General features: G+C 51.9%; 9 protein-coding genes across 9 annotated transcripts; 6 read left to right on the top strand and 3 right to left on the bottom strand.

Moving 5' to 3' along the window:
* Window positions 1-1,995: 1,995 nt before the first annotated feature.
* Window positions 1,996-3,261, bottom strand: VE01_00080 (uncharacterized protein). Its single transcript, XM_018269613.2, has 3 exons — window positions 3,004-3,261; window positions 2,736-2,955; window positions 1,996-2,680 (listed from the first exon to the last, which is right to left on the bottom strand). The coding sequence occupies exons 1-3, from the start codon at window positions 3,106-3,108 to the stop codon at window positions 2,031-2,033; spliced, it is 975 nt and encodes a 324-aa protein (XP_018135004.1). The 5' UTR covers window positions 3,109-3,261; the 3' UTR covers window positions 1,996-2,030.
* A 2,371-nt stretch (window positions 3,262-5,632) lies between these two features.
* On the top strand, window positions 5,633-8,825 carry VE01_00079 (uncharacterized protein). Its single transcript, XM_059463245.1, has 4 exons — window positions 5,633-6,024; window positions 6,084-6,159; window positions 6,217-7,364; window positions 7,418-8,825. Exons 1-4 carry the CDS (start codon window positions 5,967-5,969, stop codon window positions 8,656-8,658), a joined length of 2,523 nt encoding a protein of 840 aa, XP_059320124.1. The 5' UTR covers window positions 5,633-5,966; the 3' UTR covers window positions 8,659-8,825.
* Window positions 8,826-9,057: 232 nt separating this feature from the next.
* Window positions 9,058-9,637, top strand: VE01_00078 (uncharacterized protein). Its single transcript, XM_018269611.2, has one exon. It carries the CDS (start codon window positions 9,098-9,100, stop codon window positions 9,590-9,592), a length of 495 nt encoding a protein of 164 aa, XP_018135185.1. The 5' UTR covers window positions 9,058-9,097; the 3' UTR covers window positions 9,593-9,637.
* On the bottom strand, window positions 9,204-11,534 carry VE01_00077 (uncharacterized protein). The gene is made up of 4 exons (XM_018269610.2): window positions 10,444-11,534; window positions 10,346-10,386; window positions 10,005-10,271; window positions 9,204-9,934 (listed from the first exon to the last, which is right to left on the bottom strand). The coding sequence occupies exons 1-4, from the start codon at window positions 10,664-10,666 to the stop codon at window positions 9,692-9,694; spliced, it is 774 nt and encodes a 257-aa protein (XP_018135190.1). The 5' UTR covers window positions 10,667-11,534; the 3' UTR covers window positions 9,204-9,691.
* Window positions 11,127-13,368, top strand: VE01_00076 (uncharacterized protein; the record flags this gene model as incomplete). The annotated part of the gene is made up of 2 exons (XM_018269609.2): window positions 11,127-12,194; window positions 12,252-13,368. Exons 1-2 carry the CDS (start codon window positions 12,079-12,081, stop codon window positions 13,366-13,368), a joined length of 1,233 nt encoding a protein of 410 aa, XP_018135189.1. The 5' UTR covers window positions 11,127-12,078.
* Window positions 13,369-13,857: 489 nt separating this feature from the next.
* Window positions 13,858-14,207, top strand: VE01_00075 (uncharacterized protein; the record flags this gene model as incomplete). Its single annotated transcript, XM_018269608.1, has 3 exons — window positions 13,858-13,907; window positions 13,956-14,145; window positions 14,202-14,207. 3 exons carry the CDS (start codon window positions 13,858-13,860, stop codon window positions 14,205-14,207), a joined length of 246 nt encoding a protein of 81 aa, XP_018135188.1.
* Window positions 14,208-16,439: 2,232 nt separating this feature from the next.
* On the top strand, window positions 16,440-17,623 carry VE01_00074 (uncharacterized protein). The gene is made up of 2 exons (XM_059463244.1): window positions 16,440-16,677; window positions 16,729-17,623. The coding sequence occupies exon 2, from the start codon at window positions 16,776-16,778 to the stop codon at window positions 17,526-17,528; it is 753 nt and encodes a 250-aa protein (XP_059320125.1). The 5' UTR covers window positions 16,440-16,677; window positions 16,729-16,775; the 3' UTR covers window positions 17,529-17,623.
* A 340-nt stretch (window positions 17,624-17,963) lies between these two features.
* Window positions 17,964-20,032, top strand: RPT5 (proteasome regulatory particle base subunit rpt5). The gene is made up of 3 exons (XM_059463243.1): window positions 17,964-18,383; window positions 18,449-18,864; window positions 18,920-20,032. The coding sequence occupies exons 1-3, from the start codon at window positions 18,067-18,069 to the stop codon at window positions 19,573-19,575; spliced, it is 1,389 nt and encodes a 462-aa protein (XP_059320126.1). The 5' UTR covers window positions 17,964-18,066; the 3' UTR covers window positions 19,576-20,032.
* Window positions 20,033-20,345: 313 nt separating this feature from the next.
* Window positions 20,346-22,517, bottom strand: VE01_00072 (uncharacterized protein; the record flags this gene model as incomplete). Its single annotated transcript, XM_018269605.2, has 1 exon — window positions 20,346-22,517. The coding sequence occupies exon 1, from the start codon at window positions 21,750-21,752 to the stop codon at window positions 20,346-20,348; it is 1,407 nt and encodes a 468-aa protein (XP_018135193.1). The 5' UTR covers window positions 21,753-22,517.
* Between the last annotated feature and the right edge of the window lie 3,061 nt (window positions 22,518-25,578).

Raw genomic sequence — 25,578 nt, 5'->3', positions numbered from 1 at the left:
GCACAGTCCTCTCCATCCCCTCCCCGCTGCGCTCCACCCCCACCCCGACGCCAAGCCCGCTCATCCCATTACTCGCCCCCCTGCACTGCTGACCCGAGTGTGTGGGTGGGAGTCCTCTGTTCCAGTCTAGTGTGACGGCCCTGATCCCTGTTCCCTTTTCCACTACCACCCGCTCCCAGAAAAAGTCCCATGCCCTTGGCCGACTGTCTATCGGAAATCGCGGATTCTGGTCTTTCTGGGAGCATTGTTGGACGCTAGGGAACTTGCTCCTGCCGAGGGCGGCCTTGGCACGAAGATGGAATGTTTTCCTTAAATGGTTTCCGCGACTCCTGCTGCAGATGTGGCTGCTTTGGGGAGAGATTGGCATCCGCCTGGAGTGTTCCTACTTGTCTAATCTCCCCGGGCGCGGTAGCCTACAGTGCCTCGCGGGACGACGGTTTGGAGATGGGTTGCAACCCGGTTTGCAGAAAGGTCGGTGTGAATAGGGGGTGGAACATTGTGTTGGTTCACTATGCTATAGTTGTAGGGTCGCATCCACAAGGCCGACCGCCCCGCGTCGTCCCGTTAGTGCATGGATACCCCGATCGTCTCGCGTCGGAAATTTGAGCCCCCCCCCCGTTTCGCATTGTCAGGGCTCTCTAAATTCGGATTACCTGGCCACTGAGCACAAACGGGGCCTGACATGGTTATCATGCAGTCCAAGACACCGGACTCTTCTCGTTCCCAAGCTGCTGGGAATTGGGACTCCAATCTCGGACCCCCGACAACTGCGTCAGACCTGCCTGCCTGCTGCGCGCATTTTCTTGCTTCTGCATGCGAGGCGGTTTCGAGTATATCGATCATCGGGCATTTCTGCAGTGGGATCAGATCCCGCAGCCCCCTAATCCTGATATTTGGATTTTCTCGTCGACGCATACGGATGACCGTCAGCCGTTCAGGTCCCAACGCAGGTGAAGATAGGGGATGTAGGGGACAAGTCCCTGGTGCGTGGGCCTTGCTTGAGGCGACCAACAGCCCAAAGGCCCAACTTTTCAGGTTATCACGTACGTATGGCGTCTCCAACGCAAACTTTTTTGTCTCTGGAAAGTTTCAGATAAGTTGCCAACGTTATGGTCAGGTGAGCATCTGTACTACTGGGCCAAACGCAGTCAGTTACCTCTGTTCATGTCTTGGTCCTATTTTCTCGGGATCAAATAAGACACAGTGAGTGTCGGTGAGTGGTTTGCATCTTCCTCAGTCATTCTCCTTTTCACATATTCAAAAAAATCCAATCCCCCCTGACGCATGGCCACACCGGTGTGTCATGGTCCGATATCGCCGCCTCACAATATTCGGTAACACGAAACTTTGCACTCCCGAAATACCATCAGCCCTTCTCGCACCCAAGCACAAGTCGGATCCACGGTATCCCCCCACTGAGACACATCTGGTGACAGCCCATGCTGTCCTCGCCGTGGTGAGCCGATGATGTGATTAGCCGTCTGCCTCACCCCAAGATTGGGCCCTGCCTGCACCACCCACCCGTCCGGATGCAGGACGACGGTGGCCCCAATCCCGTCATGCAGAACTCATGCAGTGTCATTCCGCTACCGCCGGGTGGGCTGGATGCGGACATGCAGACGGTGCCGGTAGGCGGTCATTCGGCAGGGCGGGATTGGCTATGCTGCTTTTGTTGGGACGGGAGGGTGGGAATCCCGTGCAACTGGTGGGATGCATGATTGTGTTACCCGAAAGGTCTGCAAAGGGGTTTGTTGGTACAGGGGCGTTATATATAGAGGAATTCCACCCAGTCAACTGGGTTCTACATGGGAAGCCCGGAGGAATGCATATGATAGGGCAATGGCAACCTATTAAGTAAGTGGGTTATTTTTCAAGTTATTTTTCAAGTTATTGTTACAATAAATTCCGGGAATAGGTGGTATAGACATATATTTTGGCAACCCATTCTAATATCCTGATAGACTACAAAGATCACACACCTCAAGTAGCCTTTCAGTCCACAGATCAGGCGCCCGCCGCACAACTTTCACCTAAGAAAGGTACGACGTATCAACCCAGCTAGCATAATCGCTTCCCAAAATGTTCGAGATGGTGAGCGCGCTGCTAATCTTGCTCGAGAAACTGGCACGCGTCCCCGAAGCTCCAGCCCCCGTGTTGCCGTACTCCTGGAACGTAACGTGCCCAGTCCTCTCATCTCCCGTGTTCCAGATCTTCCACCCAGCGCCGTTGATGATGCTCGACAGCGCGGTGTTCTGGAAGCAGACCCGTGCGTACTCGCCCCATGGACGGCCGAGGTAGACGTTACCGGTTGTGGGACCGCCGCCCGAGTCAGCCGCGACGTTGGACTTGTTGATCACGTAGTAGGAGACGTCGGTGCTGGAGGCGCGGCCGGAGGCGGTCACGTAGCCGTTGCCGTTGACGCGGATGTCGGTGCCGTCGATCCAGGCGATGCCGTGCTGGCCGAAGATGAAGTCGGTGGCACCTTGGATGAAGCTCTTGCCGAAGAAGTGCTTGCCCTCGTTGGAGAGGAGGGTGTCTTGGTAGCCGTAGAGAGCGACGCCGTAGTAGCTCTGCTTTGTGCCGTAGCAGCTCAGGGCGACGGCTTGGGAGCCCTTGCCGTAGGTGTTCTTGATGTTGAGGTTGTAGAACTTGGTGTTGGCGGCGTGGTTGGAGATTGTGGCTGGGGATGATTAGCATGCTTGACATTGGTAAAGAGGAGACGTGCGGTAACCTACCAGTGCCATCATTGTTGGTGCCGCAGCTGAGCTGACTGCATGATTGCTGGACAGTCACCTTGTTGCCCGAGTATGACGAGCCGGACGCCGAGTAGCCGTAGACTTCGAGGGGACCACTGAGTGCTGGGATCTTGACCTGCTCATTGTAGGTTCCAGAGTAGATGAAGATCTTCTGGGTCGACGACGAGCTAGTGCTCAGCGCGTTAATTGCCTTTTGGATCTGTTTCCCTATTAGAGAATAGCAATAAGCTATGGATAAAATACTAACCGTTGAGTACGTTCCGCCTGAGCCAACCGTAAGGGCGCCGGATGGAGGGGTTGTGATGGCAACAACTGAGCTCACGAGAGCACTCAAGGTGATGGAGAAACGCATGATGGCAGAGTTTCGTAGAGAAGGTAGTAAGGAACAGTATCTGTTGCAGCGACGACAGCAACAAGAATTGGAGAAGCCATTGAGGCGTTCTTAAATAGTTTGAAGACGTCAATAGACCACGGGATCTACAATTGTACGTGTGCTTAAGAAACGTCTAAAACAATATAGATGAAGTTTAAATTGAAATACAGTGGAGTTGTTTCGTGACAACTGTGGGGAAGGGGTTGTGGTTCGTGGAAATTGAGGCACCGACCGATCCCGAGATCCATTCCGCCGGCAGTTTCCCCTGCGCCAGTTCACAACCTCACGTGGTTCGTGGGATAATGGAAACGCGGCAGATCTGTCAGGTCTGGCTCCTTGCTTGTTCCTGCCATAATTACTATAATATATGTCGTCGACACCTGGAAACTTTACGGGATTTTGTAAATTGCGGGGAAAAGGTGGGCGATTCCCGTTGATGGCGGGGAAGGTTGCAATTTCCATTCGCGGGTTAGTGTCCAGGCAATTCATTCAAGCATCGCTCTGGAATATAATAAAGCCATAGCCGCAGAACGGCGAGGTACAGCCGCGAAGCTTCATTTAACCGGTCTAGAACTTGGCATCTCTAAAGCAAATATAGCACGAAAGAAAGCGAATGTTGAAGTTGAGCCATTTGGACCACAACGCTTGATCACCCAGTTGCCCCTCAGTGTCATGATTCTCTTTACAAAATTGTGCGAGTATATATGTCAATGGCGTCTTTGGGTACTGAATATCGTGTCGGTTGGTCCAAGGCAGGGCGACAGCTTTTACAACTATGGTTCATAACTTGGAGACAAATATGAGAGATTTGGCGGGTGGAGAAACGTTACGATTCTACTTCCCGCACCCGCACCCCCCCTTTTCCATGTCTCAAGAATGTCTCGCTATATTGAGCATACTGAGAAGAAGATTTCTCTACGTTTTATTAGCTGTTAGTTTTCCTACAATTTAAATCAGAGGTCTAATAATTCTATGCACCAAAATCTGCGGCCTTTTGGGGCAAGGAGTAATCAAGGTCGCTCGTCGTTAACCTCGCAGTCGGGGTTCCATCACATCGTTTACCCGTCTATTTTGCATCTTTCATTTGTTTCACGGGTTATATGCTCCATGATTATAAAAAAAAGTTGCTTCTAATTGGACACGAATCCCGAAGTAAGACTCAGCTCTACCGGTCAATGCCACTTAGCTCTGTACGCCCCTTGGTAAGATATCGTACTGGCATCACCCCGCAATATCCTCATTGCAAATCCAATAAAAAAGGCCCACGATATATGTTGTGCAACAAGATAGCAGGTTAGGCAAGATTGTCAATTCCTTTATAGCTGAAGTGGTTGATTTTGCATCCGGTGTTGCGTTGAATTGAAACTAAATCCAGTAGAATGGGTTTCCAAGGTGCAAAATACGTAACGAGATGGCCATTTGGGGACAGCTGTCGATTTATTTAGAGCTCAAACAACACCCAAAAACAATAGGTCTACGTTGAAGTGCAGCACATCGGATATTTCAGCAAAGAGTACGCGTCTATAAGAACAAGCCCCCCCTAAACCCAATTCCAATTCCATTCATTAAAGTTTAAAAAATCGCCATTAGACCATCACAAGAACAAAGCCAATTCATTCCTAGAAAGTTATTTCCACAACTATGGAACGAAACACCCAGTATGCACATTGGCCAGCTTTCTAGATAGTAATTTAAGGGCATTTAGCTAATATGCTTCAGCGACATAGGCAAATCTCTACTGAATTAGTTAAGGCGGCAGCGTCTCTCTCAGCAGGAGTCAAGGTTTAATGTCTAATCATACGCGCACTGTTTATCTCTAATAATCGTCATAGGTTGTTTCTTACTGCTACTATAGCCATTTTCCCAGTTATTGTTAAGCTGTCACAATAACATACTCTCATGGTAGTCCCCTCTACCCACTCTTAAACTCAGTCTAATTTGCAGACAAGGTCGGAAGATAAAAAGCGCCGCACTTATGACAGGTGCGATGCATTTATGAGAGTAATAGCTAGTTCTCCAGGCGCGGTTTTTCCTACGGGTTTTCCACGCCGCTTGCGCAAATGCGGGAGTTCATCTAATTGAAACCATTTAAAATGCCGTTCGCCATATCTCTCTGCGCTTTGCAAATGTGCTTTGTGATATATCATGTCGACAGACTTAGAAACTGAAGTGATATAAGTCCCGTTCAGGATGGGCTGCATATCCTGAATATTTAGCCCATCCTGAACGGGACTAATAATTAAGCTCTGAATAAAGTTGGTGGGTGATGGCGAAGAAAGAAATATACATGATCACAACACAAAACCTACAGCGTCTACGGTGATATTAGGTTGATATCAACGTCAACCTACTGTTACCCTAAAATTTGGTCGGGCATAAAATACAGAGAAGCAGGCCACAGCACCACGACGTCGGTCACTTACCTTAGAAGCTTGGCATCATAGACTTGTGGCGCAGCGCAGCCAAGTCATCTCTCATTCACAGTCTACAACTTTTGGTCACCTTTGTGCGTTTACTCCCTGGGAGAAATAGGATTAATAAAAGGCGAAAATAAAATAGTGGCCAGTGTTTATGCCCGCATGTCACAGTGTGTCGATGTTGATCTCCAGGCTTTGAAGGGGCTCGGGTCGCCGCGCGAAGGGGTCGGCTCGAAGTTTGCCCGCATTACTGCTATCCATCAATTTAAAGCGGATAGGCAGCTGAGCACTAGACTAGTCATAGACGCATTTTGCTTTTTCAGCTCGCAGAAATGGGGCATTTTCAATATTACAAAGGATATTACGATTGTCGTCGTTGGGGATTCTCTCGAGGGTATACAATCTCGTTGAGAAGGCACGATGGTTGAGTTATCAGTCGGTGAAGTTTCTGGCCTGGTCGCTGCGGGGGTCTTCTTGGGTATGGCATCTCCATACTTTTACAAAACCTGACAGAATGCGGCTGACAGCTGATCGTAGTTCAAATCTTCTTCCCGTTGGCAATATCTGCCATATTGATCGCCTTTGTCTCGGAAGAGAATAACCTAGTGACATGGTGAGTAGCATGATGATCGCTCTATCAATTTCCCCCCTATTTACTTAAGCTTTCTAGGTCTGTTCTTGGCCGGTATCTGCATTCAACCTTCTGGCCCACCATCCTCAGCACTGATGCTGCCGCAGACACGGCCGTTCGGAGGCGAGTCTTCAGGACAGGTTGGGTCCAGACAATCGCTTTGATATTAGTCTCCGTGGCTTCTATTGTTACTCCGTTAGGCCTGTATGATGTTGTTGAGCCTCCGAAATTGCAGACCAATACGCCATTCACTTACATTGAGGATCATTCTGCATTTGGTTACGGAACGCCGCCCCGGTCTGATGCACCCTTCACTAGAGTCTGCGAGGGCACCAAGATAGCCTGTCCAGGCACTACCAGGACAGACAACTGCACGACAAAGGGGTTTGCCGAAGTGTGTACTGTAGATTATGACGTCAGGATTCCTGACGATTTGAAAGAGCTCTTTAGAGATGGGCCGTCTAGTTTCGGTGCCACTGTCTCTAGCATATTTGACATCCAATGGAGGTCCTATAAAAATGCGTTAGGGTCTATGATTGGGCCGTATCTAGAGCCAGCATCGCGACAATTGGCCCTGTTGGTTCTCGATGATACTGTGAAGCCTTACGAGGGGCTAATAGTCGACATGAAAGAAGGGGGGATTGGGTTCCGCAACCACACTATACCGCGTCCCACTTATCAATATGGGAGCACGTGGGATGAAGACATCCTGTTCGTCGAGCCAGAGACGCAATGCGTGAATACAAACCTTACCCTCGATTTCACTCTCCCCGACGATGACACCTCGCACGACTTTGTAGAAAAGCTTTTCTTGACAGACCGCGGTGGATTTTCGGGCTTGGCCCGAACCAGTCCAAACTATGCTGTGCCTCCAAATGGACAGGATATAAATCTTCGGGAGAGAGCATACAAGGCTGCCTGGCTGAATAACTTCTACACAATGGTGTACTTCAACATCACTGACTTCGATCGGACGAATATTACGCGCATAGATACCGTGGAAGGCTCAAAGTATCCCATCAGAACTGACGAGACCACTACCAAATTTCGGGTAAGCCAAGATGTTATCAGGGCAAGCATGATTTTTGGGCAGTACCTCAATCTCGATAGTCCTCTACCCGGTGGTAATGCATCCCAGTCACACATAAACCCATTCAATATCAGCTCGGATTTCTTTCAATTCGTCAGTAAGTTACCTTCTGACCTACCAACCTCGCATGTATGGAACTGACCAGCCTAGCCACCACTTGTGCCGGGACCTCGCCATCTAGCCCTCCGAATATCAACGGCTCCGTTGTAGGGTGCGCCCTTCTATATGGCGCGGCCAAGCGCACTGACGGTGGTTCTTCACTTGTCTTCGACCCGCGGTCGACCTGGTCTACCCCGATCTATAGCTGCGCCACGGCAGTCAAAGCCACCATCAGGACCACTTCCTTCCAGTACAATGGTACCACTCTCAGCTCTCTAACCATCAACGAGACCCACCCAAAATCCTACCCAGAACCCTCCAACCTCCCCCTCTGGGGAGTCGAAGACCTGAAAGCACCCTTGACCATGGAAGGCACTTCACCCCTCTGGGGCATCCTCGGCCAAGCCAACACCACCCTCCCCCCAACCCCCTACAACATCTCCACAATCGCCGCCTCAAGCCTCTACCTCCCCGGCTACCTCGACTGGGGCGGCTCGAAAGGTCTCAACACCATCCCCATCGTCCCCGGCCAAAACCTCCCCGGCACAAACTTCTACGCCCAAGCCCTCAAAAACGCCCTCACCATCACCAAGCCCGGCGGCACCATATCGGAATCCAAAGCCGACAATGGCTGGAACGGCGGCGCTGATTTCTCGGGGTACACCAGCCTCGCGCTCTTCGCTAAGTGGCAGCAGCTGTCGCGCACTCCTGAAGACGCGGCGAAAATAATAAACCTCATCTGGACGGATGTCTCGGCGAATACGGTTGTTGGAACTAAGGGATGGGGCCTCACTTCCGCTGCTGCTGTAGCGAGGGCGGCGAAGGTGGGCGCGCGCGCTGACCCGGCGCCGCTCGTGACGGAAGTCGAAGTCCCGATTATCATATACAAGATGTACATCCGTTACCGGATCCCGTTTGCTGTGCCTGCATTCCTGGTGCTAGGACTGACTGTCACGGTGCTGATTGCGCTTATTGTGTTGTTGATTTCTGGGCGGACGGGGCCGAAGCTGATGAGAAGGTTCTTGGAGGATATTTCGGTGGGGAGGGCGATGGGGGTGTTGTTGTGGCCGGAGAAGAAGAGGGGATTGGGGACGGAGGAGTGGATTGAAAGTGTTGGGACGAGGAGGGTGAGGATTGGGAGGGAGGGGATTGCAAAGGAGGAGGAGAGTTTGGTGGGTGGGGAGGAGAGGAAGAGTGGGGAGTGGAGGGGGAGTGGGGAGGGAGGGGAGACGAGGAAGAGGGTTGTTGTGGAGGATGTGGGAGAGGTTGGTGATGGTGATAATGGTGTATAATGTGTTTACAGAATGGGCTAGATCTGAAAATAAAAAGGGTGCGTATTATTATATTTATCGCATATATTGTACAATATATATATCGAAAATATTAGAGTAGTAAGCGGATATTAATTGAAACTAATATATTCCTAAGCTATCTAAATATATTTCTATAAATAAATCAATATTTTATCACTACCAAAATTTCTAATAACCATATTACTATAATAATACACACCACAACTATCCATATTGTCACAAAAGTGATCTACCTTTTCCCATTCGACGGCATGGAGCCCGTTACCAATCCATCCCAACCCTAAGTTCTAGACTCCCACGCTTATAAACGCCCTCCCTCCCTCCCGCACCCCATAAAAACCCGGGGTACCCCACACTCCACCTCCAACATCCCACCACCACACCGAAATCCAGCCCACTACAGCTCAAATTAATCACTATGTCCACCCCCGCTCCTCCCCCACCAACAACAACAAACCCCGGCGCCCTCCCAACCCCACAAACCCACCTCCGCCTCGCTCGCCCCTCCCTCTCCCTCCCCGCCGCCGAGACCTTCTACGTCCACGGCCTCGGGCTGAGCGTTCTCTACCGCTCTCCTCCCCAAGGGACGCACCCCGACCAACACCCCGAAGACCTGCTTATGCTCGGCTACCCCGGTGGAGCGTGGCATCTTGAACTAGTCCACGCACCCGACGGGAAGGGAGGGACGGAGATCTCATTCCCGGTGCCGAGGCCGACGGAGGAGGATTTATTGGTTTTGTATGTTGAAGGGCCGGTAGATGAGGGGTTGGTGAGTAGGATGGTAGAGAAGGGGGGAAAGAGGGTGGTGGCGAGGAATGAGTATTGGGAACGATGGGGGGTGACGGTGGAGGATCCGGATGGGTATAGGGTTGTGCTTTGTACGAGGGGGTGGGAGAATGTTGCTGTTGAGTAGGCAGGGGTGGATATTGGCATTAGGATTTATTTTATATACTCGGGCGCTTACTTACCAATCCTTTTGCTATGTTGCTTCTTTTATATGATATGAGAACTATTACAGCATCGCAACTCCTAGAACACCCATCGCGACAACCATAGCACCACTAAGCGCATTCGTCACCGCCGCACCTGTAGGCGTACTAGTACTCACTCCCGTCCCTGCCGGTCCCCCATCCGTCACCTTTGCTGTTGTAACCCCCCCAAGCCCAGCAGTCGTCATGCTCCCCGACGTCCCAGCATCGCTCGAGGAACTCGTTTGCTTCGCTCCACTAGGAAACGGCGTCGTTGCCTTTGCGTCCTGTTATCCATTAGCATCTTCCCCCTCAACTTCAACCCATCCCCTCCTCTCTAGGATTAGAGCAACTCACAACAAGCCCACAGCATTCCTTCCCTTCGCAAATCGACCCATCTGTACAACATGTCTGCACCCCTGGCAAATAACACCCCACCGACTCTGGACAGAAACTCCACGTCGTGTTGTACAGTTTACAGCACTCTAGCCCATCATTATGTATCGCATTGCTCGCGGAACACGTCACAATCGCGCCAGGGCCGTGGCCTGTTGCAGTGGGCATCTCGAAGTCGGTCGGGAGGGGGGCGGGGACGCCAGCGTGCCCTGTTTTGCCGGGTCCGCCCTATGAGGCATTAGTTCATCTTTTTCCTATCAACTATTCTATCATCCGCCTCGAGGCTGGGGAGAGGGGCGTACAATCGAGTTGCAACAATCGTTCGAAGCAGCAATACAATACGCTATCCTTTAATTAGTCTGGCACCTTGACTGGATTTATTGGGAAGAGGGGCACGAACATCCATCTACGCAACACTGCTGTCCCTTTCCGGGAGCGAAACAGTAGTGTTCGGCGCAGATCACGTAGCCGTCGCCGTAACACTCGTCGCATGTGCTGTGGGTTGTGCAGCCGGCGCGGGCAGCGAGGAGACCGTCATTGGAGGAATAGCCTGGCTGGAGCTTTGGGAAGGCCGCTGAGGCGAGGGAGGGGAGGAGGAAGAGGAGGGGGATGAAGATGTGCATTGTCACTGCTGTGTTGGACGGAGCTGGAGCTAGGTGAGAGAGCGGTATAAGGACTTCAATGGCGACGCATCGAAAGAGAAGAGAAGACGACAAGGAAACGCGGGGAAGGAAAGATAGAAAACAAGCAAATACTCTCCCCAAACTCCTGCACTTCCCCAAAACTAGCTACGGCTCAAAACTAGCTACGGCTGAGGACCGCCAGTTCATCAAGCCGTCTCTTGAAATCGTAAGGCGGGCTAACTTTCGCCGTCGTCTGGGCAAATTAAACCCCTGCCCTGTCACCTCGGCGGCAGGGTCTCCCACTAGGGGTCCACCTGCCAAAACGCCTATAGTGCGAACGGATCGGCCGTGGGATAAATTCTGCGGTGGTGAGGGGAGATATCATGAGGGTCTTGGCGTCTTTGGAGAAGATATGAGAGATCAACGTGATCGTCAGTTTGGCGTCATGGAGCGGTTGAGGCGTAAAGCTTGGTATCCCTTGCCATCTTGGTCGTGTGTCGTGTGTCCCAGGGCGGGATCCGCTGTCAGGCACCTGTCTGTCAGCCTTACAAGGTGCACAGCCACGATCGCCGACAGCCTTGTGAGGATCTCATGGTTGAGTAGCGGCAGCGATGGTGTTCCCACCGTGGTATGAAGACGAGGATATTGTGGAAGATATCATGAATAGTTGGATAGTTCTGTCGCAACGGACAGGGTGGCTCCCCTTTGACTGATACATATATTCCACGACATAGAACTGACCGTACTCTCTCGTTCTGGCAACTCTGCTGTCGAGGACATTTTCCGGCGCTTCTTTGAGTATTCCTCAACCGCCCTGTCGAGTATATACAATCCCGTATGACATGACAATATGCGCCGACGTGGTATCGTATGCATCGTGTGGCACTCTATGCATCGCAGCCCAATGAAATTCTTGGCCCTCACCATTCCCTCCACCACAGTTGGCTCTTGGCGTGGCTGAAGGCGCAGTCACCAGCCAACATCTCGACCAAAAGTGGCTATAAGCGTGGCGCAGGTCGCACATATCACGCATTCACATCCACACCTTCATATCGAGTATGAATGGAGAATGGATATACGGCACTGCAAGAGACGGACCGCGACTTGGCTGCGACACTTGGCTGCGTTAAAGCTGAGTCTCCCCACCTGCAGTGCTTCGTAGGCGCTGTAGCGTTAGTTGTTCATCGTCGACATTCACAAAAAAAGACTAGAGGGGTTGCCTGGCCACGAGAAGGTCACTCTTCCAACAAATGTGAGTCTGAGGTAAATTCTTCCAACAGTCTTTCAACAATCTTCCAACAAGCTTCACAACCTCTACTCCAACCTGTACTCCAACCTTCACTGCACACACTACACCTTCACTACACATACTACACCCGACCTCATCCACATATCTCCCCCCCTCACTCACCATGCCGCCCATCTTCTTCTGGAGGGACACAAACCCCTCCTTCGCCTTCCTCTCCCAAGATTCCCACGCCCCATTCCACGACAACGAAACCGAGACCGTCTGGCCCACCACAGAACAGTAAGTTTACCCCGCCATCCCCCGCATCCCCAACACCCCGCCTAACAACACCCCCAGCTACATGCTCTCCGAAATGGCCATGCTCTTCGCCGCCCCCGACATCGCCGCCCGCATCGCCCACGAGCCCCACGTCGAGGACATCCGCGCCCTCGCCCGCGGCGTCGACAACTTCGACGAGAAGATCTGGGAAGAGGACCGCTACGGCATCGTGGAGGAAGCTACGTACCACAAATTCGCGCACAGCCTGGTGCGGGAGCGGGATCTGAAAGCGGCGCTGCTGGCGACGGGCGAGGATGAGCTTGTTCTCGCGTCGCCGCTGGATGGGATTTGGGGGATTGGGTATGAGGCTGGGGAAGCGGTGGGGCAGCGCGAGACGTGGGGGACGAATTTGCTCGGGAAGGCGCTTATGATGGTTAGGGCGTGGATTAGGATGGAGGAGACTGGGAGCGCGTCGTGGGAAAAGGGCGGGGCGTTTGATGTGACAGCTGAGCAGAGGAGGGTTGATATGCCGTTGGAGGTTCAGACTTATGAGGCGTCGAAGGGGTACATTTCACCGAGCGATCACATGTATTGGGACACGGAGCGTGGTGAGGGGTTAGCTGCTGAGTATTACGACAAGACGAGGGAGTTCGGACCGCCGGGGGGCTATCCCGACCATGGGGTCCCTGAGGAACAGACCGAGGGGAGCAGGGCTATAGAAGGTGCACCCGACGCTTCAGGCTCTGATAACGCACTTGCTGTTTTGGGCGCTCTTGGAGCTGGAGGTCTTGTATTGCACGAGGCGCGTGGTGGATCTTATGGAGTGGAGGAGGAGGAAGAGGAGAATAGCGACGATGAACTGCGCAAGGAAGTGATTGAGAATCTCTTCCGGAAGAAGCCTGAGGAGGAAGAAGAGGAGTTGCATGATTCAGAGGATGAGAAGACGCCGGAGCCAGAGTCGGAAGAGGAGCCGGAAGAGGAAGAGGAAGAAGAGCCAGAGGAGGAAGAGGAGGAGGAGGAGGAAGAAGAGGAGGAGGAGGAGGAGGAAGAAGAAGAAGAGGAGGAAGAGGAGGAAGAAGAAGAAGAGGAAGAGGAGCCAGAGTCGGAGTCGGAGTCAGAAGAGGAAGAAGAAGTAGCGGAGGAAGAAGCGGAGGAAGAGGACGCAGGTTCAGATTCAGATGGAGATTCCGATTAGGAAGGACGAACTCAGATATGAATGTAGTGGACGTAGTTCGCATCCATCCGGGTGTATGATTGACGATTAAGAGGTCACATTGCAGGAGATTCCGCAGCCGCCAGGCGACCACTTTAACTAACGATTTTACAAAGAACTTTACCCTTTTACCTTTTCACCTTCATCGAGGCGAGCCCTCTTAATGGACTCTTCATATGATTTGTCAACCGTGGCAACATTGGTCCGATCTATTTTATCACCATTATGAAATAAATGGGAACGCAGAATCCTAGTCGAGCCGAATTGCAGCGTCGTCGTGCGCAATCCGAACGAGATCGTGAACTCCAGCGTCGTCGCGAGCAATCCGAACGGGATCGAAGAAACGATCAAATACTACAACTGACCGTGAAGGCTCTGCAATTGCGACTATCGCGAGCCACTGTTTTGCACAGTAAACCCGCACCTTCGATAGGCACGAACTCTTCTGCCGGGGCAGCCAATTCCGACACGATGGCCGAAGCTCCGTCGGCGAGGGAGAAATCAAGACGAGCATTTGACAGGTGAGGCATAGTAGGGGATGTTAGACTCATGAGACTGATATTGGACAGCTTATTTAACAATGAGAAGTTCTCCGATGTGAAGTTGTTAATCGGCGAGTCGAAGACAGCATTCCCTGCACATCGAGTAGTCTTGGGGATACGTAGCTCATACTTTGACGATGCACTACAGAGCGAATTCAAGGAAGCTCACACCACTGAATTTATATTCGAGAAGGACAGCCCGCATGCTCTCTGGAGAGTGCTTCAGTACATGTACACTGGGTATTACGCTGATGATTCATCTTAGTCTCTTAGCTCTGAAGGTAGGCTCCCCCTTGATTCAATAGGTATACACTAAAACCCGGCAGGTGATGATATTGAGCTGCTTAGACACCCCTGCGTATATGCACTCGCGGACATGTTTCGGATGGATGATCTCAAAACCATCGCTTGCAAGAAGTTCCAACTCTAGCTACAACATCATTAGATTAGTGATGCCTTTGTTGATTGTATTCGTGAAGTATATTCGACTTCGAAAGACTCGGATGATACAAGGAAAGCGGTTATAAACAAAGTATTCTCGCACAAGGAACTTGTGAAGAAGAAGCCGTCTCGAGACCTCATTACAGAAGTGGGAGACGTTGCAGTTGACCTCGTTTCAGTAATGGCGATGAGCAAGACAGGGTTCTAGGGAGTACGTTGGATACAGAAGAATGAGAGTCCAGCATAGCGCTATGTTGGCGTAGTGTAAATCGTCGTCACTCTGAAATGAAGTTTACGTCTCAGTTGGTATTCAACAGTGGCTTAAATCCCACGTCCGGTTACCATCTATGCCCGTGAAAGAGTGGCAATAAGCTGACGGAGATAATGGCTCACAATTTGAAAGAGCAGCGATCTGCTGGTCACCACCCGGTGATATCAGATGTTGACTACACACCTCAGTTTTCTGCTGCAAGGTGCACCACGCGTAAGTAAACCACTACGACCACGTAAATATAACATGGCGCTATAGCGGCAGTAAAATATGTAATTGTTAAAAATGAACTGCCCTCGAACCAGCAACCAGGAAAGGGCCAAATGGCGAACTGAGTGCAGGGAGAAGTTAGCCAGTCACATTCGTGAGCTTACAATTCTCCCAACCGATGTCAAGCTCATAACAAAACCAGAGGACCTGTACCAAGGGAGTATCTTAACAGCTGGAAAGGCTGCACTGTTCAATAAACAACTAAGCAAGCACTCGACTGGGGCCTATATAGACCTGTGCAATGGAGTAGGAGTACATTTTACGGCTGTGCTTGCAGAAGGTGCCGCAGACTACGGACAACAAACGCGACTCGTTACGACAAGCATAGCTTTTGACGCACTAGAAAAGAGCACAGAACATCCTTCCAGCGATACAATTACCTCTCAACTTAGATATCTGGGCCATAGTAGTGGGTGTCATTGTCGAGGTTTGCTCCACGTGAAGCAGGCGATCTTGCGTGAGATGAAAGCCCAGGACTTGGAGAGGTTGCGACGGGGATTTCAATGAGCAACTTTTATCCAGCACGATTCATTCCTTCACTGTCAATCTCTCGGTTGCATGGTATAAAGTCTCCAGCCATTCAGGTAAGTTGATTCTTCGCGCCAACGCATACTTGCATCCCAAGGCCAAGACCTCCAGCGACCTCCCTAGGCAGAGATGGATTTCAATTCATCGATACCGGTCCGAGGAATACCGAACAAATATGGACGACTTGTCTGACAACTCGCTCAATCTGATCATCCAGACCGCGGAGCTTTTGCAGCATCGCAGCGACAGGTATTTACAGATCTCCGGCGACGTGTTAGAGCGCCTTACACCACCCAACTGGTAAGACCTCTGCTAGTGCCTGCTCAATGCAATCTTTCCCCCTTCAGCGTATTAACCGTTTGACACGGCGAGAAGTTCTCAAGCTGACTCATTTCTGCGACACATGATACAAAACATAACGTTTCACAACAGTTATGGTGACGGCGAGACAACATGACTTTATATTGCTGATCTTTGACTGATTCTCGCCACACTGTATACAATAGCAAGGGCAATCGGTTCTATAACTCAGGTTTAAATTATATTACTGCCTACGGTGAAGTCGACACAACAAACATGGCTCTATATTGCCAGTCTTGGATTGAAAGTCAGCACCAGAGTGATGCGGTGTCATACACAGAGACAATCGCTTCTAATTCAGAAGGCTCACTGTGATTTGAGCATTCCCCCCAAGTTTACCGGTTGACCATACCGTGAAACCTTGCCAGCAAAATGACTCGGAAGTTAGCCATGGAAGACCTTGATACACCTGACCGTATTCGAGTACTTCGCACTATCGACCAACTTCGGGATCTTAGAGTCTGCGAAGACATCTCACTTCCTCAGGCGAACAAATTTGAGCTCCTTCGTGCCTATTACTGCGGGTCTTTCTTCGGGTTCTCTGTATACCTTAATGAGACACACTGGCTACTCTATGACTTCAGATTGGCTACGAGCTCGGGCAGAGTATCACCTCATATTACCCCGCACCTGTTGTGTAACATTAAAACAACAATGCTCCATTAAGAAACCTTGATCCTTTAACTGTTTTGTTGAGTATACCCAACGAGGCTATCGGGCATTCCTATGGATGGCATTTGTTGAGTTTAGTACATATAAGTTAATCAATCCTCCCTTTATTCTTACGAGTGCCATGATGGTGAATTACTCTAGGAGGCACAGGAACGACAGCAGTACTATATAAGGATCCTGTATTTCCATAGTCCCATAATTTTCTATGTAAGCAATTCAATCATTTTACTTACTCAGTTCAATACTAACAACTTGTAGAAATATTTCCACAGATACTGTTTGCAGCGTTCGAAATCCAAAGCACTATGTCTTCATCAAACTTGTTAGCGTCGATGAAGGCCCTGGATCTTAGTCCGTCGCAAGGTGATAAGGATTCAAAAGTCATACACGTCAAGAACGACAAACCGATACCGAAACCCCGAGCTAATCGCCGATTCAATGCAGAAGGAAGCTCACCCAAATTATCAAGCACTGAACAATGGGACACTTCTCTTCCATCTGCAGCAAGAAATGCTGAGTCCGGAACTCTGGCTACGTCGCACCGAGCGCCAAAATCACGGAGGAGACAAAAGCCGAAAGCGCGAGGTTTAGATAAATCGTGGTCTATGTATCCAGCATTGCACGATAGTGTAAGCCACCTATTAGAGGAGGACGATCTCTCCTTTACTTTCTTCGCAATCGACGAGGACAAAGGATCTATTGAAGAATACGATACTAATATCATGGGACGCTTCAAATGCTTGAATGAAGTTTGCCCCAAAGCCGGATGGGCGAGCAATATAATTGCAATTACGATACGAATGTACTCTGAACAACAATACAATGCCCGAGTCTATCACCAACGCTGCAAAAGTTGTGGAAGTCTTAGTCAACCATTCCCGGATGATTCATACGCAAAGAGAATTGCATATCGTCTCAAAAAGTGGAGTGGTATAGAGATGGATCGACCCTCTTATACGGTTCGTGGGAGTAAGCGTCCACATGAAAGTGCTCTGTGCGAGGGTTGCAAACACGGGCATTGCAAGCTTAGTCTGGTCTTAGAATGGAAAGGAGTTTAGGAATGGAAATCTTCCTTACGCAATCTTTGGATGTGGTAATTTTTTCAAGAATTCTTAGTCTGTAGTTTAGTCTTTGATTTAACTGTCCGTTGACCGTCTGATTTGCTCTCTCTTTGTGAACATCACTTCCATAGTTACACTAGGATGGATGAATGGATGGCTCCATTTGCCCCGACCTCTCCCCCATGGGGATATGCAGGCATCCTCAGCTTGAACTATCCTCGTATCTCTATTGTACATGGACCCATTTGGTATGGGCGAACTATGACAACTCATAATTGAGAAGTGCACACTGGCCTCGTGATAATAGTTTCGCCTGCCTGAAATATACACAGTCACGTGACTTACGCGTCAGTATTCTGCCTCAGCGATTCGCTTACACACAGCTGGCAAGCTAGCCGCGTTGGAAGCTCGCCGCCATGGAGCTCACTGCACCTCAATAACTACCCAAACCACAATTCCAACGACGAGCCATCCATCCTCTTCTCCACGAACCCATCAACCCCTGTACCACTAATAACCCACCACCTAATTCACCATGGCCACACTCGAAGATCTCGACGACATCGAGAGGGAGCTGAAGGACGACAAGAACGACGGAGACAAGGATGGCGACAAGGACAAGAAGAAGCCCGAGCAGGGCGGCGACGCCGAGATGAAGGACGCCGAGCCCGAGGAGGAGGACCCGATATTTGAGGAGATCGAGGCGCTGTCGACACAGGACATCGACACGCGGAGGAAGCTCATCGAGAACGACACCCGGATCATGAGGAGCGAGTTCCAGCGCCTGTCGCACGAGAAGTCGAACATGAACGAGAAGATCAAGGATAACCTGGAGAAGATCGAGAACAACAGGCACGTCTTTCTGGGTGGTTTACGGTGGTATTTGTTTGATATGGGGCTAACGTTTGGTGTTCCAGGCAACTACCGTATTTAGTCGGAAACGTGGTTGAGCTTCTCGATCTCGACCCGACGGAGGAATCCAAGGAGGAGGGCGCGAACATCGATCTCGATGCGACGAGGGTGGGGAAGTCGGCGGTGATCAAGACGTCGACGCGGCAAACGATATTCCTCCCATTGATCGGGCTGGTCGACCCCGAGACGCTGAAGCCGGGAGATCTGATTGGTGTGAACAAGGACTCATATCTCGTACTGGACACATTACCTGCCGAGTACGATAGCAGAGTCAAGGCTATGGAGGTTGATGAGAAGCCAACGGAGAAGTACACAGATGTCGGAGGACTGAACAAGCAGATTGAGGAGCTGGTGGAGGCCATCGTCTGGCCCATGAAGCAATCAGAGCGCTTCAAGAAGATCGGCATCAAGGCACCAAAGGGTACGTGTCCATCCCCAAATACAAAATATAACAAACTAATACTAACTCCCCCCAGGCGCCCTCATGTACGGACCCCCCGGCACAGGAAAGACCCTCCTCGCCCGCGCCTGCGCCGCCCAAACCGACGCCACCTTCCTCAAGCTCGCCGGCCCCCAACTCGTGCAAATGTTCATCGGCGACGGCGCCAAGCTAGTCCGCGACTGCTTCGCGCTCGCCAAAGAGAAGGCCCCCGCAATCATCTTCATCGACGAGCTCGACGCCATCGGCACCAAGCGCTTCGACTCCGAGAAGTCCGGCGACCGCGAAGTCCAACGCACCATGCTCGAACTCCTCAACCAGCTCGACGGCTTCGCATCGGATGACCGCATCAAAGTCCTCGCCGCCACCAACCGCATCGACGTCCTCGACCCCGCGCTGCTGCGCTCGGGTCGTCTAGATCGTAAAATCGAATTCCCCCTCCCGAACGAGGAGGCGCGCGCGCAGATCATGCGTATCCACAGTCGCAAGATGACGGTGGATGATGCGGTGAACTGGGCGGAGTTGGCGAGGAGCACGGATGAGTTTGGGGGTGCGCAGTTGAAGGCGGTGTGTGTGGAGGCCGGGATGATCGCGTTGAGGAATGGGAGGAGCAGGATTAGTCATGAGCATTATGTGGATGCGATTGCGGAGGTACAGAGTAAGAAGAAGGAGACGATTGGGTTCTATGCGTAGATTTGGCGCTGGCTTGGGGGTGGGCGTGGGGCGCGGGGGTGTGTAAGAATTAGATAGGGAATGGAGTCGGTATGCGGTGATTATATTATGCCGCTGGCCTGTTTTCATGGAGACGATGTGTTGTATCGCTGTGATTTGAGATACGAATCCGAGAACTAAGTTGTATCTTGTAATTCCGCCCAATCAAGGGAAGGCGTCACTAACAGATTGGTTATATAAACAATCAGGTCTGGTGGTCATGAGAATCTTACCCGAGCAGCTGGCATTCAAATTGTGACTGGACCAATGTAGGACTTGGACAACGGGTTCGACAGATCCAGAAAGGCCAGGCTCCTCTTCGACGTGAGCAAAGAGACATCCGTAGGATATGCACCGGGGCAGTGGCGGTGACAGGAATGCCGCGACTACAGCCAGTGCGGTGACAGCAAGAAGGAAAGGGGCGACAGTGAGAAGGGGACGGTGGTGAGACTACAGTCGAGATGCCCGAGAAGAAACCAGCCGTGGCTGGCAAAGCAACTCGCCCATGATTGAGATGGTTGACAGTGAAATTGGCATCGAAATTGTGTTTACTGGTGTCCGAAGAACCAAATACATAACTCCTGGCTGTTGTATTTATAGACATCTCATAGCGTCAATGGGGTATTATTATATGCTATGCTACACTATTCTACACATCCTCTGAAAATTTCGTACAAATCTATCCCCATCTATATACCCCCCCCAACCACCCAAAACGCCATCATCATAATCAAACAACCCCTCTACCCCCACTACCTCCCCATCTCCCCCTTCCTCTCCATCTCCTTCGGCAGCAACGTCTCCACCCCCCGAATCGCCCCCTCCGCATCCCCCTTATTAACCAAAAACAGCCCCTGCAGCGCCGCCATACTAATCCCCCTCTCCAGCACCCCCTCCTCCTTCAACTTCCTCACGAACCTCTCCCTCCCCGTATCCCTCTTCTCCACCACAACACCCTCCTCCACCTCCGCCTCCCGGCCATAAAACCTATCCCACAACTCCCCAGCCTGCCACTCAGTAGCGGACCCAATACACTCAATGACATCCACCCTCCCCGGCCTCACGAGCGCCTCATCCAACCTCCCCACCCAATTCGTCGTCAGGAAGACTACCCGCTCCTCCCCCCCCGCAACACCATCAAGTGCATTCAGCAACCCACTGAACGTCACACCGCCCCACCCCCCATCCCCCCCCTTCCTTTCCACAAACGCCGCATCCGCATCCTCCAGCAACAATATTGTCTTCGGCGGAACCTTAGAAAGCAAAACACTCAACCTCTCATCCGTCAACCCCCTCTCACTCAAATTCACAATAGCGACTCCACACCCCACCTCCCCAGCTAAGGCCAGTATAAACGAACTCTTCCCACTCCCCGGGGGACCATGGAGGAGGTAACCCCGTCGATACGGTATCCCCCTCTGCTCGTACCACTCCCTCGCTGCCCAGAACTCGCGCACATCATCTAGTACCCGTTCCGCAACACCTTTATCCAATATTACGCTCCCCAACGGCCGTTTCCTCCTCGCCTCGCCGAAGGGCGCCCAGCCTGTCCCAGAGGCGGAGAGGACGGGTGTGCGATCTTCCCCTGCCTTGGCGGAGAGGGCGTATGCTTCGCCGAATAAGTCCTCGAAGACGTGGCGGTGCGCGTACAGCGTCGTGAGCGTTAATGTCTCGAAGGGCTCGCCGGTGTTGAGATTCGCGCTCGCCTTCCTCTCCCTATGCACCGCCAGATACGCCCCCCCAAACCGCACAACATGCCGCCCATACCCAGGCTGCAACAAAAACGTCGTAGCCACCTCTCCATTCCCCAGCGGCCGGCGCGCAGTCCTCATGCTAAGATCATGAACCCTCGTCAACGCCGCCGCAACCCTGTTCGTCGGCGGGCGATGCAGCGATAACCAAGCTAGTAACATAGGATACGCATCATCATTCTTCGAAACCTCAAGCGAAACAAGTAATCGTCGTTTCAGCAGCGCGCCGGAGCGGATGGCGACCCGCCTTGCAAGCGTAGCTGCGTAGCCTAGAGATGCGAGACCGAGACCCCCAGCGAAGAGGGGGTTGGAGAAGAGGGTGTCGAGGGGGAGGAAGGAGGAGGAGCCTGCTGTTGCTGCTGCTGCTGCTGTCCCCGAGCCTGCCCCTGGGGGTGTGATAGTCGTCATTTCGTTCGTCGTCGTGAAACTCGCGCCTGGGCGTGGTATATATTTTTTTTTTGGGGACGCCCGTCCCTGGAGCTCGGTGGTTGAAGCTATCTCGATTGGCGGAGCGGAGCGGAGCGGAATCTCTGCCTGGGCGGAAACAGCAATCACGTGATAGATCCCGGATCATCGTTCCCCCACCACCAGCACCTCCCCCAAAATCTTCAGCCTTACGCCAAGATAATCCCTCCGCCAAGACACCGGAACAACAGCCACCCGCGCGCAGCAGGCACGGGGATTTCTATAGCTCCGCTCCCGTGTCTACATATTTCTTTATGCACAGCTGCACGGATCGGATCCTTTGACACGTCGGGATCGACGCGTCTGGACGGCGCAGTGGGTAGTATTTGAATTTACAGTACAGTAAAGGACAGGGTAGGGTAAGGAGGACGGAGATGGGACGAGGCCAAGAGTCCGAACCCCGAGGCATTGCTGGATGGATGGCAGGTGGGTAGGGTGGAAAGGGGAGTGAGGTTTGGCCGTGGAATCTCCATGGAGGTTTGGCCAGAGCTATAGTACCTACCTACCTGGAGACTCCGTGGGATTTGAACACACGCGGGCAGTGGGTGGTGAGGCATTTACCCTCCTCATCATCTGTGCGCGCGCAGTCAGTCTAGGAGGTCGCTGCTGCTGACTGTACCACTACCAGTAAACCGTGTCATCAACACAACCCCCCCTCGCTGTCATTGCCCGCCATCAAGGATGCATGCATCGCATCCAGACTCAAGCATTTTAAGAACGGGATGGGAGGGAACACCCCACTACTTCGAGAGAATCGACCCCTGAACTATATACCCCCCTGGTGCGTGAGCAAGTGAGCGAGCAACCTGAAGGCGCCGATCAAAGCATGACCCAACCTGACCTGACCGCCCCAACCCAGCAGCTCGGCCGACGACGGCGGTTCGGGCCCGACGCGGCGCCGAGGGGGAGCGAGGAGTTCCGGTTTAAGTGCTGATTTGGATAGGGGTGAGTGGGCTATTTGATTACTCGCGCGTGTGTTGGCGCGTGATTGATGAGGGATGGGAAATCGGCACAGCGGTGGGTGGATATAGGAGGGTTGTGGAGTTTTAAGTGAGTGTTTTCGTGGTGGAGTGCGAAGTTTCTGATGGGATGATGGAAATGGAGACATCAGATGGAGACGAAAACGGGTGATAACGGCTGCTTGATGCAAAACTCTAATCCGCACCCATCCATCCACCCAGACCACCCATCCAGACCCAGACAGACAGACCCAACCAGCCAGCCATCTAGACAGGACTCCTGATCGAAAATCGATCGGTGGTCGACGAGCGAGCCGTAACCCGCGCGTGCCGTCTACCGAGTTTCGTCTGTGGTCCGTGGGTGCTTTCCGTGGGGGCGTGATTTTTTTTGCCGTCTCTACTCTCCGCCGGTGTACAGTACAGTACAGTACAGTATACAGTATACAGGTATCATCCATCATGTCACTGTCACTTCCTCTTCCACCCGTAAATAAATCACCTCTCACATTGGATGATTCCAACGCGATGTGATGCCAAAAAACCGGGGAAAGAAGAAAGTGGGAAGTGAGATCGGGAAATGTTCCAATCAAGATGGTGTGGCGCTAGCTATCCACCCATGGGACCAGAACACACATACGCCCTTCGGTCGACCGACGACGGCGGGCGACGAGGGCGGGCGTGGGGCGGGCGTTGCGTGCGCGCTTGGGTGTGTGTGGTGGTTGGTGGTGGTGCCACTGTACTGGTGTGGCATGCTGACTGAGCGGCTTACTGAGGGAGGAGGGACTGAGTCATCGGCGGAGGGGTTGGCTGTGTGAGGCAGTTTGTGCGCGGAGGAGGTGGTTGTGGTTGATTACTCTCCCTCTGCGTGTGGCTAGCTGCACGTGTGTGGGGGAGGGATGGGGATAAAGTGCGCCCTTTGGGGTGAGGCATGGTGCAGTAGTGTTTGTATGCCGTATCTCTGATTACTCGTGGTGACATATCTGCGGTGATTTGCGTGTTGGCCATGCCATGCCATGATTAGTTGGTGGTATACAGTACAATATGTGCCGCGGTAGCATCGACGACGAGGTTAGTTGGTGATGCGACGCCATACCATGGATGTAGCGCAGTGTAAACATCTCGATGCATCTTCTCGATGCATCTTCGCACTTTCCCGTCGTAACTTTCGTACATTTCGTACATTTCGTACTCGCGTGCCATACCGTACACCTTTCCTTTCCCAAACAAACAAACTTTCGTATTCCCGCTGCCGCTGTCCGATTGGGCCTCTGCAGCCAGCATCTCTCCAAAGACGCGGCGCCCAGCCCAGCACAGCAATAATACCAAGCCATCTCTGTCCTCTCCAAACAGTAACGCCGTACGCCGTGCATCTAGTTTCGACCTTCGTACTCGCATCCAATCCCCCTCCCCTTCCACCCTGTCATCACCCCCTACCTCTCTGTACTACCCATCGCCAAGCTTAGCGGCCTCATCATCACTCACGATGACGAAGCAGTCACCCCCCTGCTTACAAGCAAACCCAGTAAGCCGACTAAAACCCACTAGAACCCTCCCGAGCACCACCCCGGCCCACAACCCCACACTGTTGCAAGAAAAAAAAGAGAGTAACAGTACTTCAAACAACCAAAAAAGTATCCACAATCCGTCAACACACCCGCCGCCTCGGACATAGGGTTTTGCGCTTATGGGGGGAGGGGGTTGCCGTAGTTCCGGGGCGGGTGGGCTTGCATAACGTTATGTCTGCATATCTCTGGATAGTTGAGACAGCGGGAAGAAGGTTATCCCTGTTGCCCTAGGATGTGCATGTACCAAGAGTTAAGGAGGGTCTGGACTGGTGGTTGTGGGCTTGGTGGTGGTGGTGGCTGTTGCTGTTGCTGTTGATGTGAGGTTTGGACAGTCAGAGAGTACTGTAGTTGACACACAGGTATACGCGTATAGAGGAGAGGAGGCAGAGACAGAGACGGCGTATAGAGGAGGCAGAGACAGAGACGGCGTACAGAGACAGAGCAGCGTACAGAGTACAAAACACAAAGCATAAAGCACCCCATACCATACCATACACCCATCGTTACGTTACCCAATGCAGGTAACCCTGAAGTGTAAAGTGTAAATAGGAAACAACCCAACTCTGTAGAACGACCACGTGAACACCCATTACACAAGCACAGAAGCACACCCAGTAATGTAGGTAGGGTACAGTAGCCAGCCAGCAAATAAGCCTCGCACACAAACACACAAACCAGCGCAAATATCACACACGCAAACACATATACCTCCGTACAGTACTCTAGATCTTTCAGTTCTCGGTATCCTTAGTAACACACTCAGTCCGGTAACACATGCCCGACCTACTCGGCTCATCCACAATCCACCGAGGACTCGAGTAAAGTGTTATAGTTGGTGTTATAGTCCTATAGTAAGGCGTTGTTGTGCTACTCTGGTTACTCAGTAACCAGCACCGGCACTCGCACGGGTGGGACGGCACTTGGCAGGTGTCTGTTCTGTCGGTCGTCTGGTAGGCGTTGACTAGGCGTCTCCCATGACCCTTATCGTGCGAGAGGAGATACACATATTAGTTATGAAAGTAGTATGTCTGTATATCTGTATATCTGTACGTCTCTCTGTCTGAAATGTCACGGACCACCGAGTACCTGCTCGCATGCTCTCTAACTGGCAGTACGTCCATATATCCATCTCCCTACCTGCATGCATGCACGCTCTACAGCATATCCCCCCTTCCCACATACATCCCACTCTACAGTACCTATGTGTGCATATGTAAGTGTCCATAATCAGTAATAAGCGAGGAG

The sequence above is a fragment of the Pseudogymnoascus verrucosus genome, assembly GCF_001662655.1.
Source record: "Pseudogymnoascus verrucosus strain UAMH 10579 unplaced genomic scaffold scaffold_1, whole genome shotgun sequence".
NCBI lineage: Eukaryota > Fungi > Ascomycota > Leotiomycetes > Thelebolales > Thelebolaceae > Pseudogymnoascus > Pseudogymnoascus verrucosus.
The sequence above is the reverse complement of the archived record's forward strand: the minus strand, read 5'-3'. Positions and strand labels throughout refer to the sequence as shown.

Coding starts and splice junctions, on each gene's coding strand:
- VE01_00079 (XM_059463245.1), top strand. CDS start 5,967: ATGGTTGAGTTATCAGTCGGTGAAGTTTCTGGCCTGGTCGCTGCGGGG. Junction 6,025..6,083: donor CGCTGCGGGGGTCTTCTTGG/GTATGGCATCTC, acceptor AGCTGATCGTAG/TTCAAATCTTCTTCCCGTTG. Junction 7,365..7,417: donor GGATTTCTTTCAATTCGTCA/GTAAGTTACCTT, acceptor TGACCAGCCTAG/CCACCACTTGTGCCGGGACC.
- VE01_00080 (XM_018269613.2), bottom strand. CDS start 3,108: ATGCGTTTCTCCATCACCTTGAGTGCTCTCGTGAGCTCAGTTGTTGCC. Junction 2,956..3,003: donor CAGGCGGAACGTACTCAACG/GTTAGTATTTTA, acceptor ATAGGGAAACAG/ATCCAAAAGGCAATTAACGC. Junction 2,681..2,735: donor CACCAACAATGATGGCACTG/GTAGGTTACCGC, acceptor AATCATCCCCAG/CCACAATCTCCAACCACGCC.
- VE01_00078 (XM_018269611.2), top strand. CDS start 9,098: ATGTCCACCCCCGCTCCTCCCCCACCAACAACAACAAACCCCGGCGCC.
- VE01_00074 (XM_059463244.1), top strand. CDS start 16,776: ATGTCTTCATCAAACTTGTTAGCGTCGATGAAGGCCCTGGATCTTAGT.
- RPT5 (XM_059463243.1), top strand. CDS start 18,067: ATGGCCACACTCGAAGATCTCGACGACATCGAGAGGGAGCTGAAGGAC. Junction 18,384..18,448: donor GAGAAGATCGAGAACAACAG/GCACGTCTTTCT, acceptor TTGGTGTTCCAG/GCAACTACCGTATTTAGTCG. Junction 18,865..18,919: donor CGGCATCAAGGCACCAAAGG/GTACGTGTCCAT, acceptor AACTCCCCCCAG/GCGCCCTCATGTACGGACCC.
- VE01_00077 (XM_018269610.2), bottom strand. CDS start 10,666: ATGCACATCTTCATCCCCCTCCTCTTCCTCCTCCCCTCCCTCGCCTCA. Junction 10,387..10,443: donor GCAGTGTTGCGTAGATGGAT/GTTCGTGCCCCT, acceptor ATTAAAGGATAG/CGTATTGTATTGCTGCTTCG. Junction 9,935..10,004: donor AGGAATGCTGTGGGCTTGTT/GTGAGTTGCTCT, acceptor AATGGATAACAG/GACGCAAAGGCAACGACGCC.